General features: G+C 43.6%; 2 protein-coding genes across 4 annotated transcripts; one reads left to right on the forward strand and one right to left on the reverse strand.

The window, feature by feature from the left end:
• Positions 1 to 214: 214 nt before the first annotated feature.
• Positions 215 to 12,070, reverse strand: NSL1 (NSL1 component of MIS12 kinetochore complex). The gene is made up of 6 exons (XM_035323377.1): positions 11,880 to 12,070; positions 11,510 to 11,609; positions 9,370 to 9,500; positions 5,206 to 5,260; positions 2,297 to 2,364; positions 215 to 1,722 (listed from the first exon to the last, which is right to left on the reverse strand). Exons 1-6 carry the CDS (start codon positions 12,030 to 12,032, stop codon positions 1,444 to 1,446), a joined length of 786 nt encoding a protein of 261 aa, XP_035179268.1. The 5' UTR covers positions 12,033 to 12,070; the 3' UTR covers positions 215 to 1,443.
• TATDN3 (TatD DNase domain containing 3) lies at positions 12,049 to 16,450 on the forward strand. Of its 3 annotated transcripts, none has more exons than XM_035323374.1 (10): positions 12,049 to 12,146; positions 12,235 to 12,267; positions 12,359 to 12,432; positions 12,704 to 12,788; positions 13,450 to 13,512; positions 13,614 to 13,723; positions 14,117 to 14,172; positions 14,401 to 14,513; positions 15,687 to 15,767; positions 16,090 to 16,450. In XM_035323374.1, exons 1-10 carry the CDS (start codon positions 12,090 to 12,092, stop codon positions 16,231 to 16,233), a joined length of 816 nt encoding a protein of 271 aa, XP_035179265.1. In that variant the 5' UTR covers positions 12,049 to 12,089; the 3' UTR covers positions 16,234 to 16,450. The 3 variants fall into 3 exon arrangements, with proteins under 3 accessions (XP_035179265.1, XP_035179266.1, XP_035179267.1); XM_035323375.1 differs by having other exon boundaries at positions 15,690 to 15,767; XM_035323376.1 differs by lacking the exon at positions 12,235 to 12,267 and having other exon boundaries at positions 12,076 to 12,146.
• The last annotated feature ends 754 nt before the right edge of the window (positions 16,451 to 17,204 follow it).

A 17,204-nucleotide genomic window follows, 5' to 3' on the forward strand; every position in this document is an offset into this window, starting at 1 on the left:
GCAGCTTTGTAGTTCCAGTCCTCTCACATCCTGTCCTCTCTTATATTAGAAGCTTTGTAGCCCTGAGATTAATAGCAGTTGCAAGTTCAAAGGCAGTAAATGGAGCTACTTCAGTTACTCGAGCCAAAATTTAACACAGATGTCTTCTGAAGTACTAATACACTAACTGTTCAGTCACCATGTATTCCAGGATTAGAACAACATTAGCCAAAACTTTGATCTTTCTTAATTGATTTCTTTTACTTCATATAAAAACAAGTTTCTATATACAAAAGCCACGGGAAATATATTTACATATGATTAAATATACAAAGCTTTAGCACAGATGCTCACCTTTACAAAATAGACAGTGCTAAAATCTGTTACACGTTTTCTTGAAAATTTTCCGTCTCTTAGACATCAAGTTGGATCTGTCTTCCCACAACACTACACTACTAAAGCTTCTTAAAAACCCTCTATTTACCGTGAGAATACATTACATGCTACACACACGTATTTACTGTAAGCACATGCACTCATAAGCCAGAAAAAGTTATCGATGGTTAAGGCATAATGCTCAATTTAATACTACCTAGGTACTAATGTGTTTAAAAAAAGTAAGCTAGCTCAACCTAATACCATTTACTGTTAGCCTATACTGATTTTTAAAGTTTAGTCAAATGCCACAGTTGCATACGTGACCCAAGTCAAGATCCTGTAATGTGTAGAAGTGTTGTCAAGGAAACCCCCAGACTGCTTATATGGATTACATGAACTGAAATATCAGATGGAAAGATGCAGATGGTCAAATCCTTGCTCTGAAGAGCACACTGCAAGCAAATACATACAATTATTTAAGTCCCACATTTAAACCAATGTGATGATACGTAAGCCTTGCTGACCTAAATTCAGGAAAGGTGAAATAGGAGGGACTGATTTTAGATTTGCTATGGATTTTCAGAAAACTAAAGCATCATACCAAAAATGGAGGTTTTAGTATGTTCCAGTTTGAAACTCTTCTTAATTTATTAGATAGCCACCAAGCTCAGTATAAACGAAGGTTCATTAGGAGAACCAGACGTTCTCCAGCCTCTTCAGAGATATGCCTGCTGTTTTCGAGCACTTAGTGGTTTACAAAAAGACTGCTTACAGACACAAAGCATTTGCACAGCTCTGAAAAGCACAAGGACTTCAAGCTAACTTCCGTAATAAAAGGGTAAAAAATGAGAGTGAATCAGTAAATACATTTGTAGGATACCAGATGTTACTGGCACGCATAGGCTTTCATATACCACCATTGTAACAGTAAGAAAAATAGGGATGCGGATCAAAATCTAAATAATTAAGGAAGCTCCCACGTATAGCACTGGATTAGAGGGCAGAATAAAGTTTAAAAATAACAGACTGAATACACCGAACCAGAGTGCAACTGAGTATCCAATCTGAAAACACAAAATGAGAAATTCATGCGCTGAGGGTAATTTTCCTCCGCCGAAGCGGGTAGTATCTTCTCTGTGGTGAATCTGCAGCTCTTTTCCTCTTGAACAAAGTGTAGGGATTTTTACTGGTGTCAGTGTGGGTTGGCGTGACCTCTCCCGGTGATACGAAGCTTTGGACGTTATCTTCCTCCTTTGCATTACAACCAGCAAAGACTTCTTGCCGCAGCTTGCAGAGTTCCAGGGTTGGTTGCCAAGTTAGCGCTTGGGAAAAACCTTCTGCTCTTTCTATTAGCGCAGGGAGGGACTGCAAGAACAAATTGAGCATCTCAAGTTACATGGGAAAAGTAATGGCTACAATGAGCGAGATGTTAATTAGATTCTGACAGGCACAAAAGCTGCAGTGTCCGCAGAGACGGTCCAGGTGAAGGCTGGCAACTCAGCGCTACCAGCCTAACAGCACAAGGGGCTGCACTCAGAGCTCATACGGACAGAATGCCAAGTTTCAGTGCTGCTTAATTCCAGCTCTGAGCTGAATCAGTATCACAGGAACACAGTTTGTGTCTGAGCTGGTGCTAATGTAATAGATGTCACGTGCATACCTCTTCAGGAGGTATTTTTCAGATGTTGCAGGTTCTAAAATCTCCCTTAAAGAAAAATGCTTCCTATAGCCATAGGTTATTCTTGCTTACTCCCAGCTGAGGGTGAGTTCTTTACAGCTGTAATGTCAGGGATCCAAACCTAAAGATATGCTTGCTTCAAAAGTATACAAGCAGGCTTTTTGTACAAAGCTATAACTAACATGAGTTAGAACTTCTGTTTTATAACATTATCGGAACAGGAAAAGAAACAAATATCCCCTTGGAGCACACAGATCTCACCTTCATTGCCTCACCAATCTGTTCAGACACCGTTTCTGTCACCTGCTTCAGATCTGTGATGTAAGCATCTGCAGAAAAACATAAAGCTCAAATACACTTCTGAAGCGTAACTCCCCTTCCCTCCCCAAAACTTCTATTGACTTCTTAGAATCAGACAGAAAAGCAGCAGAGTCCCTGTACAAAACTTAAACCTACAACACATCCCTTTTGTCAGGGTGCTGGGGGTGACAGCTCAAGTGCTTTATCTTAGTGTTATTACTCTTAATCACAGAAAATGCAGTAGTGCCTAAAAGTCTCACCTCTTGCAAGCCACACAGTTCTTCACTAGAAATCCTACAGCTTATACAAAACATGAGCCACAAAGGCAGTGTTTGAGATAAAGAAAGAGGTTACTATATATATAAATATATATATCTGTTTTTAAACCTTTCAAGTTCACAGAATCACAGAATTGTAGGGGTTGGAAGGGACCTCATCGGGTCCAACCCCCCTGCCAAAGCAGGTTCAAATTACATTATGTAATTACAACGTTCACGTTACATTTGGAAAAAATGCACAAAAGAAGGAGCTTTTACAAAAAAAAAGGTTACTTTTTCATCCTGGCTTAATTTACCAGGCGTTAACAACAGGAATATGGCCAGGTTGGATGGGGCTTTGGGCAACCCAGCTTAGTGGGAGGTGTCCCTGCCCATGGCAGGGGGTAAGAACTGGATGGTCTTTAAGGTCCCTTCCAGCCCAAACCATTCTGTGAATAAAAAGAACTGAGTGTAAACAATGTGAACAGCACTAATTCTGTTGGGTTAACGAGAAAAGAAAGAAAGAGAAGCTTTCAGGAGTGCTGAGGCAGACAGCAGGTGCAGAATACTGGGGAAAATGGTATTTATTTGATTGCTGTAGCAATATGATAATATCACCAGCACATTATACATCTTTGCTGATTGATTTACAAGAAATAATAATTCTTCTACTCAAGAGTTAAACTCTTAAAGCTACTATAAAAGAGTTTTGCATGTCCTCTACCGTTATTCCGTTTGTGGCATTATGCCATCAACAAAAACTTAAAATCAGCAGATAAGTAAGCGTGCTTCTGGGAACTAAGTAGTCTCACCTCCCACTACTATTATTTTCCTGTAGGCTTTCGCCAGCGCCTGCAGTAAATACCGTGTTAGATTGTGCACACGCTCCTAAAACATTTCGGAGCAAAACACATCACTGTGCTTTGACTTCAAACTAATCAGTACTACTGAAGATAATTTAAGTCAACCACTGAATTCTGGTGCGGAGTGATAGTGACCTCCTGCTGAAACGTAGTAAGCAGCAGCAGGCTGTTCTGTTAAGCTGTCTGTCCACGCACCTGCTGTGCTAACCTCACAGGGCTTAGGAAACAATCCTTGCACAGACACGGATGCTAAAACGCACCAGCGTTCAGAATTTGGAAGGAAAAATAGTCAAAGAGCAGCCTCTTTAACTACAACACAGAGGCCTGCGATGGACATTCTCTAAAAGAAAGGTATGTCCGTAATGAAGAATCCTTACAGTAGGATATTGGCATTAGAAGACTCTACGAAGCTGTAAGGAAGGAGTTAAGTAAAAGTAAAAAGATAATTACTAGGGTTATTTCAGTTACACAAAAAGATTGACAGGCAGATGAAGTCTGCCTGCAGGAGTTCAGCTTTACATGGACAGCATTATATTCCTCAGTGTTCAAGGCTTTCCAAAACATAGGGAAATGAAAAAAGGAAATGAAAGGTATTGAGTAATCTAAACATTTTTGGTTTCTGGCCACTGTACTTGCTAAACTGGGATACATAAACTTCCCAAAGACTACATAATACTAAAATTCAGCACAAACTCTCTACTTCACTGTTACCTAACCTAAAAAGGAAAACCATGGTGCAAGCTATTACTAGCTTATAAGAAGTAGTTAATTCCTATCAGAGAAGCATAGGCCTGGACTCTAGAAACCAAAAGGAACGCAGACATGAAGCGACACTCTCTACTGCTCCTGTTAGCTGCTTTGCTGCACAGGCTGGCATTTCTGGAAGCAATGTCTCCTGTTTACAAAGAGGAAATGATGCCTAGAGTGAAGCCAGATCAGCAGGGTGAGGACTGGAAGCTTAAGGTTTGCTTCTCAAACTTCACTTAACACCTCTGCCTGTTACACCAACTTTGCAGCATGTGCAGTAATCCACAGTGAGGGTTCTGTCACCGTGCCCACTTCAAAGAGCAGCGGCAAATTGTGTCATTTTTCAGTACTTAGTACGAGGCAAGACAGAACTTTCCATCTCTTAAGGCCAGCCTCAAACAAAGCACATCCCACTCCTCTATTGCAAAATACACCGCCTTATTCAAACTCCCTGGAACAAGCAATAACCTTGCAAAACCACGGAGCAAACTCATGACGTTTACAGTTTTACACAAGCAGGGTAAAATTCAATGCATGCTTCATCAGTGAGTACTACACAACTGCTTTCAATTCCCTGAAGAAACTGACCAATTAGGAAGAGAGACTGAAGCATTTCTAGTATTTATATAAAGGCAACACAAGGATGGTCAAAGTATAATGTCAGCAGTCCACCTAGTTCTGCATCTTGCCTCTGCCACTGGAGGAGGAAAGAGGTAAGAAAACCTTCCTGAGGAGGAGTATTTGACAGTTTCTACCCTATGCCCCCCTCAGAAACCAGCTTTTGCCTTTAAGTACACTGTGTAACAGCAGACAGCGTTCAGAATAAACTGATGCAGCAATACATTCAGTTACGACAAATTTCTAGCTGCTCTGGTTAATAATTTAAACAAGCCAATACATTTAAATAAATTTACAGAAAGAAAACTTGTAAAACATTTGCTGGTGGCCAGTAAGGTAGGCAGTGTTCCCTCAGTACAGTTGCCCTCCCATGAGAAACCATTACCTTGAGAAGGCTGTGACCTGATCTCTTCTGGCGTTACCACAGGCTGGTAGAGCTTCTGCAAAATCAAAAGAGAAAAAGTCTGAAATGTCCTCTCATTTTAATAGATTTCTGATATATACACTGCAGCTAGAAAAATGGAGAACAGTTAATCGAAAGAGGTGGTGGTGGAATTATGTAGATAAAAAGACGGTATTAGATGCAGAGTTTGTAGATACCCAGTTACTGGAAACAGCATTCTGGCTAACACTGTTAAATTCACTGTGAACATGGCTCCGAAATCTGCTTTGGTTTGTAGAATTCCAATTCTTAAAGCATGAGAATTTCTAAACTAAAATCCAGACGTTTTGGAAGAAACATCGCCATCCGCTGCACTACTGAGGAAAAGGAACAGCTCTGACTTCTAGGGAACCATTCACGAAAACAGCACGCTGCCACAGAGGAGCAAACCTCAACAACAGGTACATGAAGACAAAAAGCTAAAGAAAACTATTTAAGTGACTATATCACATCCCTGCAGTTACTTATGAAAGAACACGAACACTCGTCTGCACAAACCAGGCTCTCTCATTAACACCAGTGAACTGTGACATGAAGTTACCTAATAGTAATTAATATATTTGATATTTAATTATGTTGAAGGCAGAATTAGAAGTAAGAACCTACTTGGGAGGAAGGGAACAAAGCAGAGACATAGGAATTCAAGTTTTTTATATCACCTGCAAGTTTTTTTCTCCACTTGAAGAGCTGTCCCTCATCCTTCTTCAACCAAAAAAAGCAGCAGTAGGAAAGTTACTTATTCCTCTCTGCAGTTTTATCAGAGCAGAACTGCCACATCTCACACACGTTACTAGCAAGCCTACAGTACCAGCTCCAAACAAGAACATAGCTTGCAGTTATCCGCAAACAAGAGGGAATATACTGAACGAAAACGTGGGAGATCATCTCTTGCTTTGGCAGTTATGGGGAGATTGCCACACTAAACGAGTGGTTCTCTCCGCATAAACTTTAGTTAAGTACTGCATCTTCACAGTTGTTTTCTATGCCTCAGAAGACATGCATCAGGAGAGATACCAGGGTTAAAAAGGAACAGGAAAACTCCACCACCAAAAGCAGAGAAAACACAAGTACCTTTGCAGAAACAGCTGGAAGGAAAAAAAAAAAACACTTCATTTACAGAGACATGCTAGAAACTTTCTATGTTTTGCAGACACAATTAAAATAATCATCTAGTTGTGCTGTAGTAAAGTCTGAAATGATCACCAGCAGAAGAAATGTAGTCTGAGAGGCTTCCCAAGTAACCCATCTCCTCTAGGACTCAGGTTTTCCTTTTGCAAAAGGATCAAAAGGTCCCGTTAAAATCTTGGTGTTATGCAATAGCATGCTTTATTGTAGTTGATTTTTTGGTTTGATAGACCTGACATATTGACAGCAGAGATCACAAAGGCATGATGTATTAGTAAACATTTCAGACTGAAGACAAATATATATGCATGCACTTTTATTTACTGCAAATTCTCTGTGCCTGGCTAACCCGGAGAGTTATTTATCTTTGTCAATTTTAGTCCTCTGAAATGCAACACAGGCTCTTAAATGACTATTAAAAATAATACTAATAAATCTCTTTCTTCTTTAGCAGAGAATCACAGAACGGTTGGGGCTGGAAAGGACCTCTAGAGGTGCTTCAGTTCAAGCCCGTGTTGCAAGCAGGGCTAACTCAAGCAGGTTGCTCAGGACCACACCCAGTCAGGCTTTGATGGTCCCCAGGGATGTACCCGGTGCCTTCTGGGCACCACTGGGACAGCCTGCCTCGGTCTCCTTTCCTCTCCCCTCCTGCAGCATTTGAGAGGCACCCTGAGCAGTGCTAAGATCCACCCAAGCCTTCTTTCTCTCTTCCAGGCGGAACAATGCCACCACGCCAGTGACTCTGTGCTGGACTTGATGCAATTTGCCCACGCCTTCCTCGGACCGAGGAGCCCAGCACCGACCTGACGCTCCCGGCCTGTCTCACCAGGGCTGGGCAGAGGGAAGGAAGACCAGCTGGCCTCAGACTACTGGCAGCTCTTCAGCCGGTGGCCTCCTCTGCCACAAGGGCGCGCTTCTGGCCCACGGACAGCCCAGCAGCCAGATCCATCCCGCAGAGCTGCTTTCCAGCTGGGCGCCCCCACATCCACAAGCTCACTGTAGGCATGCATTAGGTTGGTCAGGGATGGTTCCCTCTGTAAGTCCAGGCAGGCCACTCCCACCCGTCCATCACTTTCCCAGGGACTGACAGTCCCTGGCTCGTAGGTGTGCAGGTCCCTGGATCCTTCTTTTTTTCCCTTCCTGAAGATAGGGCTGACGTTTGCTTTCTTCCAGCACTCAGGGACCTCCCCAATTTGCCATGGTATTTCAGAGATAACCAAAAGTCTCCTTTTCACAGAATCACAGAATTTCTAGGTTGGAAGAGACCTCAAGATCGAGTCCAACCTCTAACCTAACACTAACAGTCCTCACTAAACCATATCCCTAAGCTCTACATCTAAAACATTTTAACAGCATAATTTGTGGACACATCCCAGCAGGACACAGGGAGTGGGACCGAGTGCATGCCTCGGTCCTGAGTCACTGCCTGAAGACCCACAGTGCATGCCCTGATGATGTAAATGCTCCCCGGCTTGACGCTCCTCTGCCCCTTCCCCTGAAGTCCTCCTTGCTTCACTGCCTCCCAGGGGCCTGTGGTTCCTGAAGGCAAATCTTACCAGGAAAGACCAAGGCAAAGAAGGGATTAAGTTTCTTGGCAGTTTCCATGCCCTTTGTCATCAGCCCCATTCAGAAACAGCTTGTATTGCCCCGGTCCTCTTCTGACACACCTGCAGAAGCCCTTTAGCAATGCTAAATTCATCTCCAGGTGGGCTTTGGCTTTCCTTATCCCTGCGTGCGACAGAACCCCTGTGAACTACAGCTTTCTAAGTTTCAAGGCTTTCCTTACTAATTGTACCCTAGCAAGGCAGCTGTTCATTTATGTGCTTTCCTGTGCTTCCAACGTGAAGAATGCAATTCTCAAGTCTTTACAGAGTTAGAAATCCTACGAAAAAGCAGTAACACTTTAGCCACTGGAAGCTCATACTACAGCACGCGCATAATTAGGAGGGGGTGAGGAAAGAAAATATTTCTGGATTTCTGTAGCAAACACTTTAACCTCCTATCCTGTTGGAAGCTTCTGAACAGAAGGCAGTAAATCATCCCATTTGTTTACAGACACATGTGCACACACAGAAATGGCTCAAACAGTGAGTGCGCCACAGTCTGGATGTCCCTCTGTTTTGCTCCTAGATTCAAATGACTTTTGAAGCACATCATAAAGCCACTAACCTGCCACAAAACCAACATGGTTTAAGAACTTATCCTAGAGTTAGACACTTTGAAAATGTACTTCAAGAGATGGGAACGTTGCAGCTCCCTAGGATAGCAAAGTGAAGGATGGAAAGAAAATTGACTCCTAATTAATCAGAAAGTAAGCAGAAGGCAGGTATAACATAATTACAGAAAAGAAACTTAACCAAGAACATGAATGGGTTGTTTAATACCAGTAATTACTTTATACTCAGTGTCAAAAAGCAGGAATTGCTGAACCTATTAATTATCCACATTACTTGTTTTCCTTCTTAGCTGCAAGTACTCCATGTAGTTATCAGCTCAACAAAAGTGCTCAGGGAAAACAGACTTCTTTTGAAAAGTCAATACTGTGTGTGATAATATCTATCCGCATGTATCATAAATTTAATACGTTAAACGACCTTCAGACAAGAATTTCAGAAACCCAGATTTGACAAGATTAATAGATATATACTGGCTTGTAAACCATAAATCACCACGTTGAAGCAATCTGCCTAAGTAACTTGCTGAAATGTGCCACAGGTCCCATTCCCTCACAGTTGCAGCAGTTTGTAGTAATCTTTACTTCACGGAAGATAAATTACTGCTAATGAATGCAAAGAAACAAGGTCAACATTTGAGCAACCTGGTCTAGTGGGAGGTGTCCCAGCCCATGGCAGGGGAGGTGGAATTAGATGATCTGTAAGGTTCCTTCCAAAGCCAAACCATCCTAGGATTCCGTGATTTATTTCAAGTTACATACAGCAGCTACTATAGGCAAAGGTCTTCTGAAAATCTGAGGTTACTCACCAACATTTCTTGCTCTGCTTTCATGCTTTGGATAGCATGTACCAGTATCTTCTTAGGCCACTGCTTACGCTTTGTTGATGTCTCTACTATAAGTTCATCAAACTGGTCTTCCAGAATTTTGATGTAGGAACCTAAAAATGACAAGCACACGAAGTTATTGTAACAATGCTCCTACCCACAATGCTTCGTTTCTTTGAGACAAAGTTGTAAGGACAAAAACATCTTTAGAATTGAAATAAGAAGTGAAACGTGACTATCAAAGAAGGTAACTGTTGACTGAAGTATTTTGACTTCTGCTGCTCTATTACAGGTACTCAGCTTCTCCAAGGTTGCAATTAAACTTAGCTATTTTTAAAGCTTAAGATACTGTTTTAAAACTGGTTTCAAAATTTAGGCAAGTAAATGTCTGTACTGTCTTGATGTCACACGCTATCATTACAAACCATAAAAAAATAAGAGTTATGGAAAAAAAAACAGGATTAACTTTGTCTCACGGAAAGGTAGTGCATATTTCTATATTCTTCCATTTGCACACTTATAATTCTCCACCAGTGGAGATTTGAAATATTGACACTAGTCTAGCTGTATAATTTTTTAAATTCTTATGATACTGTTTTAAAACTGGTTTCAAAATTTAGGCAAGTAAAATGTTGACCATAGCTTGCAAGCCGTGCAATGTTTTCAGTTTACTGGTAACAAATGGATTTTGAGCACCCTCTCTTGGTCAATCTGTGCAGAATCAGGTGTTTGTAAAACTCAGATAATCAAAAAAACAAGTTTGAGAGTTTGTGAGGTTTTTTGAGCCACTGGTCAACAGGAATACCAAAGGCACAAAATGCCAGATCACTCGGTGATTCAAACTGGCTCAGAGATGAGCACACCCTTATATTTATGTCAAATTAAAAAGCACAATGCAGTCTGTACACCTGCTTTATGCCAACTGCAGGAAGGTAAACAGTACCTCAGCTAGCATGAGGTTGGGTTTGTGCAGAGGATAACCTACATTAAAAAGTAACCATCCAGACAAAGATTTCCTGTTCAGAAAACCCTGTAAAGAATTGTTAAGCAAATTTGAATTAGTGAAGTGAGCCTGAATCAGTTCAGCATTTTGCATTATGAGACCAGTGCAATCTTGACAACGTAGTAAGTAAAATCTGCTCTTGGTATCTCGTGAAACCTGAGTTTAGGATTATTTTATAAATGCACACACTGAAAATAACAGATAAACATTTCACTCTGATGTATCCAGTCCCCATGCCATCTGGGCAGCCTCTGATGAACTCACTCCAGTTCTTCAAATCTTTACTAAAATGAGGCAAGTCATGCCTGACAAATCTGTTGCCCTTCTACGGTGGGGTTACAGCACTGGTAGATAGGGGAAGAGCAACTGACATCATCCACCTGGACTTGTGCAAAGCATTTGATGCTGTCCTGCACGACAGCCCTATGTCCCTAAATTGCAGGGATGTGGATTTGGCAGATGGACTGCTTGGTAGATAAGAAGTTGGCCAGATGGTCGCACTCAAGGAGTTGGCTTGATGTCCAGGTGGAGACCAGTGACGACTGGTGTTCCTCAGGGGTCCGTACTGGGACCAATGCTATTTAGCAGCTTTGCTGGCAACAAGGACAGTGGGATCGAGTGCACCCTCTGTAAGTCTGCCAACAACACCATGCTGTGTGTTGTGGTTGACACGTTGGAGGGAACGGATGCCATCCAGAGGGACCGGGACAGGCTCGAGAGATGCACCCACGTGAACCTCATGAAGTTCGACAAGGCCAAGTGCAAGGCCCTGCACCTGGGCTGGGGCAATCCCAAGCACAAACACAGGCTGGGCAGAGAATGGATTGAGAACTGAGCCCTGAGGAGAAAGGCCTGGGCGTGTTGGATAAGAATCTCAACAGGAGCTGGCAATGCGTGCTCGCAGCCCACAGAGCCAGCTGTACCCCAGGCTGCACCAGAAGCAGCGTGGCCAGCAATGCCGCATACAGACAAAGCCAAGCCTGCACTCCGCCTCATCTGCACCACGAATGTTATCACCACAGCCGTCTGGAGGAAAAAATGTCCAATTAAAAACACAACGCCTAGAACAAGCAAATAAATAAATCCATGCAAAATTAACAAAGAACCACACGTACGTACCACACGGTTCGGAGCTGGCTGACGTATCCCCCCAGGGCTGCCCGTTAATCGTAACATTCTCTCGCACTGCTGCCTCGAAGTTCTGCAAGAGATTCGAGGGCTGGAAGACCTGTGTGCAACACCAGCAGCTGCTACGACACATCCTGACCCACTGCCCTGCCTGGGTCGGCAGGAATCATTGAGCCATTTCGGCTGGAAAAGACCCTTAAGATCACCAAGCCCAACCATCAGCTTGGCCCACTAACCCCGTCCCTCAGCGCCACGTCTCTTAAGCACCTCCAGGGGTGTGGGGACGCCACCCCAGCGGGCCCTCCCCGACCCCACACCTCCCCGGCGGGCTGGGCCCCCCAGCCCCGTCCTGCCGCCTCACCCACAGCACGTCGTCCGCGGCGGCGGTGCCGCCCGGCTGCCCCGGTGCCAGCGCCCGCAGGAAGGGCGCGCACAGCCCCAGCACCCGCTCCAGGCCCCGCCGCGAGCAGCAGCGAACCCGCGGGTCCCGGCGGGCGGCCGCCCCGGCCGCCATTTCCCGCCTCCGCCCAGCCCAAAATGCCGGCCCGGAAGCGGAAGCCGGCGGGCAGGGATGGCGGCGGGGCCGGTGGATTGCCACTGTCACCTCGCCGCGCCCTGCTTCCACACGGTGAGGGGAGGGAGGGGCGGCTGGCTGGGTGGAGGGAGGGAGGAGGGGATGGGTGGAGGGGTGCTGAGGCGCTGCCCGTCTCCCGCAGGATGTGGCGGCCGTGGTGCGAGCAGCAGAGGAGGTGAGGCGAGGCGAGGCGGCGCCCCCGAACCCCCTCCCGGTCCCCTCCGTCGCCCTCCCCGCTCTTCAGCGCCGTTTTCTGGCTGTGGCAGGCGGCCGTGGCGGCGCTGGTGGTGGTGGCGGAGCAGGCGGCGGAGTTCCGGAGAGTGATGGAGCTGTCCGAGAGGTGCGGGGGCAGGGGACAGGGTTTGGGGGTGTCCCGTCCCCATCTTATTTTCCACAGGCTGACACCACCGCCCCAGCGAGAGCCCCCACGCGTGTCCCCGTGTCGTCGTGAGTGGCCGCTTTGACAGCTGGCAAGGATCGCCTGCCATCTGCCTTGGTCAGGCTGGCCTCATCCCCGTGTAACTCACTCACCGTCCCCACGTAGCTCACCTTCCACCCTGAGCTCGCTGGCTCACCTCCCTGTGATCCGCCTCGGTGTGTTCTGTTCCCAGGTTCCCAGGATTTGTGTTGCCGTGCCTAGGGGTTCACCCCATCCAAGAAGTTTCTCCAGAAGAGCAGCGCAGCGTTACTCTGAAGGTAAAACACCGGCAGGTTGGATCAGCCCAGCTGTGGTGACGCTAGCGCTGCTCTGACAGTGTGACATAGTGTTCCAGTTTGCCTCATTTAACATTAGATCTGCTCAGTGGTTTTTGTTTTTCTGTAACGTGGAAGATGCAGTAGACCAAACCCCAGGTCTCTCAACGCTGCCATTTGTCCGTGTGAGGCGTACAGCAGGACCGTTTGCTCAAGTCATCTGGCCGTGTTACAGATGCCGCAGTGAAACAGTTTGAAAAGTCCCACATGGGTGCTTTGTTTACGGGGAACAGAATGCATGCGTGTTTGCAGATGTCCCTTTGGTATTGTGGGGAGCGGGAGGATACCAATTTGTGCCTGAAAAATTTTAACGTGAAAAACTTGGAGAGCTGTCTGCAGCCATATAACGTTACCAGACTTATTATGGGCCTTGGTTTTGTTACCTCTTCTGCTCCTGTGCAATGAGAACTTGAAGTGAGGGGTCATTGAGTAAACAGGAAAATCCTGCAGGGCTCTAAAACTACTCAGCTTCTACCAATAGCAAGATTTTGGAAACAGAATTTAAAAGCAATAAAGGGAAATCCATTTTAATCACATGACTGAATTCATACTGCTTCCATCTCACGAGGGCAATAGGGATCGCTTCTTTAATTTGTTCTTCCAGGATCTGGATGCTGCATTGCCGCTTATAGAACTCTACAAAGATAAATTGGTGGCAATTGGAGAAGTAAGCAGAATTCTGTAATTTAAATGTCTCTGGATTCAGCAGTAAAAAAAACAAACAAACAAAAAAAAAAAACAGTTTTCACTTCTCTTCTTGTACCATAGGTAGGACTAGATTTCACTCCCAGATTTGCCAGCACGGATGAACAGAAGGAAGAACAAAGACAGGTTTTGATTAAGCAGGTTGAGTTAGCAAGAAGATTGGATTTGCCTTTGTAAGTTTTGTTTATACTAGTAGAACTTGCTGTATCTCAATCATCTATGGAAGTATTTCTCAGGATTTATCATTACTAAGAACCTGTAGAACTCACGTGGCTTTAAGCTGTTACTAGTGTCCTGTCAGTCTCCAGCTGAAGATGTAGTTATAGAATTTTCCCTATGTTTGCCCTTGAATACGTATCCTGTCCTTACTATGTTGCTGATATATCTTCCCTGTAGCTATAATTATTTATATGTATATTTCTAGATTTTTTTTCCAGATTAAAGGTGTAATACAGATTATTTTCTTCCCAACCTGCTGTTGGTTCATGTTTGTTGGAAAAAACTGTATAGATATATGCATGTATTTTGCTGAATTTCCTAATGTCAGGCCTCTCCTTGGTGTGCAGAAATGTTCACTCCCGCTCAGCTGGAAGACCAACCATTAATCTCTTAAAGGAACAAGGTGTGCTTTTAATGCTTTTTTTCCTTCGTGTTTTATGTGGTGTTGTTTTTCAACAGAATTTCTTCTATCTTGCTATGCCTTCGTTATCAGTTTGTGTACAAGAAACTTGGGAGGACTAGTGCAGAGACTCTGTAGTCGTTCTTGGTGGGACTGAGCTCAAGTTGGAAGGTGATATCACGGACCTACTACAAACACTACTAATGAGTTGGTTTGTTTCTTTTCTCTTAGGTGCTTCAAAAGTGTTGCTTCATGCATTTGATGGGAAGCCATCTGTAGCAATGGAAGGGGTGAAAGCCGGATACTTCTTCTCCATTCCTCCTTCGATTATAAGGAGTGAACAGGTGACATTTCAAGGGGATTGCACCTTCTCAGTGCTTGGGGATTGCAGGTTATAACCAGTAGCTTTTCATGGTGGCAAGCATGCCTGCATTTTTACCATGCAGCTCTAGAGGATGCTTGGAGTTTTTTTTTTTTTTTTTTTTTTTTTTTTAATTCTGTACAGTTTGAAGTGGGACTAGCAGTACTCATGTATGATTACAGTCACTTGTTCCTTGATAGAAATTCCTGCTTTCAGTTACTTATAAAATTGCTTTTTTATTTTGGCTAAAACAGGTCAGCTATTCCTCAAAATAAGGGTTAAGAAAATAGATGTTTTTCCTCGTTTTAATGTGTTCTGATGAAATTTTCTTTGGAATCTTCTGACACTGTAGCGTTTTAGAGTAGGCACATGACATGTGGAAAAAATAATAGATTCTATCTTGGTGCTGTGAGAGACTGTTGGTCAAAATGAAATATACTTAAAATTGACCTAAGTTACAGGCCTTTGAAAAATAGTTATTAGTCAATGGCATGCCATGCAAAACATCAGATAAATTGCTTAAAGACAGCGTTGGCCAGGTTCAGCCCTGGACTTAGTGAAACTGCTTATTCAATTTTTCCTCTGGACTGCTGCAATCTTTGCTAACTTCTCGGGTGGCCATCTGCGTCCATCCTGCACCATCATCAACTTCTGTGATAAGCTCTGGAAATGTAAGAAAGGAAGAGGCATGATTCAAGTGGAGGGGGTGTGAGGGATGGGTATAGATGGGGATGAGGGCAGGAATCTGCAGAAAGGAAAGGAAACGGGCTGCGGGGTAAAAGAGGTGAGAAAAAGGATACACAAATATTACATATACAGAAAACTGGTGAATTAAAAATGCACTGGCAAGTCTAATTGGGGCATTCTGTGCAATATAATAATGTAATAAAGTAACAACGGATTCAGTGTTAAGATGATAATAGTGCTTCAGATATTTAGAGTCATAGAAAATAGGATAATCCTGTTTTGAGGAGACTTCTATAGCAGCTCCTGGTATTCTTGCTACCATTCTGAAAATGTTGATAGCATACAGACAGTGGCATCTAAGTCTTTGGGCATTGCTTCTAAATGCAGAGCTTATCCTTCCATCTTACATTTTTTTTTGCACAGATCTAAGTTCACAAAGCATTTAATAGCTGTCTTTATTTTCTTCAAGAAGCAGAAGCTTGTGAAACTGTTACCTCTGGAAAGTATATGCTTAGAAACTGACTCTCCAGCTCTGGGGCCTGAAAAACAGGTAAATGGTGGGTGGACTTCTACGTTTGCATGTCCAAAACCATGCTTTATGGAGATTATTCACTAGCACAGGAGGGTGAAGTAGAGTAGACGTGGACAAGGGATGGAAGTCAGAGAATTAGCTGGAGAGGTAGCATTCCCAGGGCTGGGAAAGGAAAAGTAATTACAGGAACGATCAAAGGGGAAAATAATGCAAGAGTAGATGTATGCAGTACTGCAGTGTGCCTAAAGGTGTGTCAGGAAGTATTGAATCTGAAGCACTTGTCACCTGGAGAGGTCTGTAATTTGATTTATTTTTTTTTGTCTTTTTGTCTGTTTTTCAGGTGAGAAATGAACCAAAAAATGTTTACATTGCTGCAGAATACATTGCCAAAATTAAAGGAATTCCAGTTGAAGAAGTTATAGAAGTGACAACACAGAATGCACTGAAAGTATTCCCCAAACTGCGGAACTTTGTTCGTGTATAAACTTAGAAACTGGAATAAATAATGTTGCAGGAACTAGTAGTTGTGGCATGATAAATAAAACTGACATACATCTTGTCCTTAATAGAGGTTGTTGGAAAGTTCAAGGAGTGAGCACAGTGTTACATAGATACACATTACAACAAGCTCAAATTTCTGAAAGACCTTTTGTACACACCATTGTTACCTCTTAAATGCAATAACAATATCTTGGATCTTTCATGTTTCAGAGTGAATGCTTTGTTAAGAAGAGCACCACAGAATTTTTGTGTTTAATTTCTGAGTCCTTGACCCTAGCCTAGGAGATGGCTAACGTGCTTAATGTCCCTCTCATTCCTTAATTCCAATGACTGGAGGTGACTGGGTTGTGGGTGCACACATGATGTAAGCTCTGCTAGGACCTGCAGACGGCACATCCCAGTCTGAGCTGTTAGAAAGCCCCAGCTGGATGGATGTTCTGGGTGTGTCACGGGGACCGGGCTCCGTGAGTGAAGCAGAAACAGCAACTCCAATTCCTTTCTAAATAGAGTTGAAAGAAAAGCATTACTGCCTTTCTACTCCCTACTTTTCACTTGCATACAGTAACTTGGTAGCTGCTCAGATCTTAGTTATTTTGAGAAGGGGTTGCTTTTATTTATTTATGTATTTACTTGAACTGTGCTGGGTTTGGACCTATTTCAGGGACTTCTTTCTGCTCAGTGTCGGGAGATGAGGGAGCAAAAGGGAGAGAAACCCAAATTCTCCAAATTTGTCTCATTTTCTGAGATCTTGGAGAGAGGGACTTGTCTACTGTGGATTCTGCCACACTGGTCAGTGTTCTAAAAAGTGAATATTGTGCTGCCTCATAGCACCCATGTAGATGTGGGCTTGCTGAAATACTGAGCAAAATTTTGTTGACTACATAACAGCAATGAAGTAGGGGAGTTACAAATGGCAATTGTTCTGAGAGTCAGATAGAGAAGTGGAGGCTTTAT

Source organism: Oxyura jamaicensis, chromosome 3 (assembly GCF_011077185.1).
Source record: "Oxyura jamaicensis isolate SHBP4307 breed ruddy duck chromosome 3, BPBGC_Ojam_1.0, whole genome shotgun sequence".
In the NCBI taxonomy this organism is placed as follows: Eukaryota; Metazoa; Chordata; class Aves; order Anseriformes; family Anatidae; genus Oxyura; species Oxyura jamaicensis.